This window comes from Charadrius vociferus, unplaced genomic scaffold (assembly GCF_000708025.1).
Source record: "Charadrius vociferus isolate BGI_N301 unplaced genomic scaffold, ASM70802v2 scaffold917, whole genome shotgun sequence".
Classification (NCBI taxonomy): Eukaryota; Metazoa; Chordata; class Aves; order Charadriiformes; family Charadriidae; genus Charadrius; species Charadrius vociferus.
This window is the reverse complement of record NW_009649175.1, coordinates 1,582,012-1,584,721: the sequence shown is the minus strand read 5'-3', so window position 1 is coordinate 1,584,721 and position 2,710 is coordinate 1,582,012. Positions and strand designations below refer to the sequence as shown.

Below are 2,710 nucleotides of genomic sequence, written 5' to 3'. Positions count from 1 at the left end.
AGTCCCTGCCTGACCCCTGCTGCTCCCTGGAGACCCCCTTCCCTCTGCCCAGCAGGAGCCCGCCCTGCCGCAGCTGAACCCCGACAGCAGATTTCAGCTCCTGTGAGAAGCACCACCAGCCTCACGGACCTGAAGCCACTTCCCAGCCAAGCCTCAGGTTCCCAGTTGTTTCCCCCATCCTCTACCAGCTCACGGTGAGGCCTGGTGGCGTCTGCTAAGCACTCAGGGCAGAAAATGAACCTTTGGTCCAGTGTGACATCTTAAAAAAGATGAAGCCAATGTAATTCTACTTCATGGAACTAGAAGCCTTCCCCCTTTTTTTCCCCAAGATTTCCTTTCCCAGAGGTCTGCACCCAGGTGCTCTCAGAAAGGGGCATCAAAAACCTCAACATGCTGCAGCGAGGCCCTGCACATCAGAGTGACTCTGGAACCAGGAATGGAGGTTTCTGCCCTGAGGTAGTTTTTCAACCCAGCCATTGAAACCTTCAGGCGTTTAAACAGGATGGAGGGTTTTTCAGGAAAACACCCCCAGCTGCTCAAGGCCAAGATCCACAAGACCGAGCGCATCAGGTGGGCAGAGCTGTGCTTTACCAGCCGTCATGACCCATCCTAGGGTGTCTCGGGGCTGGAAGCAGGACAAAAACCAAGCCACAACCCATTAGCCTAAAAAAGCTCCACTGTCAGGGACACCGGTTTGGAAGAAAGCCCCCGGGGTTGCTGCCAGCAGCGCAGCCCCAGGCTGAAGGATGGGTTTCAGGGACATCGTATCCCTTCCTGTGCCTACAAGAGGTGGGAGCGGAATGGGAACGGGTCACCCCCCTGTCCCCACCGCCAGACGGGCCACCAGCCGCTCCTCCCACAATGAGACAGCGAGGCGTTGTGATGAACACTTTTATTTACAAATATAATTAAAAGCTCTGACAGTTATTCATGCTCTTCCTTGGAACCTGAAAAATGTTTTTGTTGTTTTGTTGGTTTTTTGTTGTTTTTTTTTTTTTTTTAAAGTGCATGCAAAAGAAGTAAAGCCTTTTTTTTTTATCTTTTTATTGTAAGAAAATACACAGTTTGAAAGTGTGAATAATGCAATATTTATGACCAAGATCATGGGGTTGGGGGTGGACTTGGGGGAGGAACAAAACAAACAAAAAAAAAAAGAAAGAAAAAAAAAGGAAAAGAAGAAAAAAAAATAAAAAGGGCTGGGGATGATCTGACAGAGTGTTGAACTCCAGGTACCGAACCGGAGAGTGGGCGGGGTGGCTGGGAGCAGCGGGGAGGGGGGCGGAAAGAAGTAAAAAAATTTTTGATCAGAGAAACAGTTAAAATACAATATGAAAATAAGTAAAAGCTCTCCTTAAATTCCTTCTATACACAAAATACACGATTTGACAAAGCCCAATTTGTGCTACCGGGATCCTGTGGGCTCATTTAAGTGTATTCACATTCTCTGCGACAGCAGAAAATGATTATGATACAATCAAGAATACGCCGAGGGCCGAGGGCTCATCCCCGCCGGGCCTGGCATGGTTCTTCTAAAAATCACCAGATCTTCGCCCCGCCCCGCCCCACCCCCAAAAAAGTAATAATATGTCACCACTGATATGTACATCACGATTAAGGTTTTTTTTTTCTTTTTTTTCTGTAAAATGTATCAAATTTTTCAATCTTTAATAAAATTTTTATTATTATTATTTAATTATTCCTGATGAATAAATACCAAAAAAATAAAAATAAAATAAAATTATGCAGCAGCTAGTTAAGGTAAGGCTGCGGATTTAGTCTCTCTCCCCCTGGGTTTGTATATATCATTTGATTATTATTATTATTATTATTATTTTTTGCTTGTACTTTCATTGATTGGTGGTAAAAATGAGTGATTGCTCAAAAGCAACATACATCCACTTTTTTTTTTTTTCTCCATTAAAATTGTCTCCAAAGTTTTCACTGAAACATTTTTTAATCATCGCACAGAGACATCAATACTGTGACATACTATGGAAAAGACCGCCGGGAGCTGTCCTGCACCGGGACGTGACACGGGGGAAAGGGGGCCCCTGATGGAGTAAGAATATACAGGCACTAGTCCGACACGATGTCAGTAAGAGAGACAGAAAGAGAGAGAGCACGCCCGTTAACATGGGGAATGTTGGTTTTGCAAGTTTTATCATTCTTTTGTTTGCTTTTTGTCTTTTTTTTTGTTTTGTTTGTTTGTTTTTAAATGGCAAAGAAATTGAATCTCATCTATAGTCCTCCTTGGGATATTCTAACGTGACCAAATTCCCAAAGCCCATTCGCAAGCTCTCCATGTCAAACGTTTCGATCTCTCGCTCCTGCCTTTCCAACAGAAACTTTATCCTCTCGCTGCGCTCCTTCTGCAGGGCGGCTAGCTCCTCTTCGATCTGAAAGAATCGCAGTCAGCAGAGCACAACTGCCTACCCCAGCTCCCGACGCACGGTGCAGACCCCGCGCCAAGATCCAACATGGGTAACCCCGCCGGCACACCCGAAACGTACCTTTTGTTCAAGGTGCGCCCTGCGCAGCGACACCCGTTGCTCCAGCTTCTGGAGTTCCCTTTCGTGCTGTGCTTCTGTCTGCATCTTAATTTTGCTCTGGTACGCGTTGAGCAGCTCCATCTCCTGCTGGAGTTGCAGTCTCAGGGCTTGGCATTCCGCTTCTTGGGCCTCATCCAGCCGCAGCTGTAAGACCATGGGGA

The 2,710-nt window shown here is 46.2% G+C and overlaps 1 protein-coding gene across 1 annotated transcript in view; it reads right to left on the bottom strand.

The window, feature by feature from the left end:
- Nucleotides 1-1,899: 1,899 nt before the first annotated feature.
- Nucleotides 1,900-2,710, bottom strand: part of TAOK3 (TAO kinase 3) — a 53,032-nt gene continuing 52,221 nt past the window's right edge. Inside the window, exons 19-20 of the mRNA XM_009888603.1 lie at nucleotides 2,511-2,693; nucleotides 1,900-2,396 (exon numbers count right to left, since the gene is read on the bottom strand). Of these exons, the coding sequence (XP_009886905.1) occupies nucleotides 2,235-2,396; nucleotides 2,511-2,693 (345 nt within the window). The 3' untranslated portion in view covers nucleotides 1,900-2,234. The remainder of the gene's footprint in view (nucleotides 2,397-2,510; nucleotides 2,694-2,710) is intronic.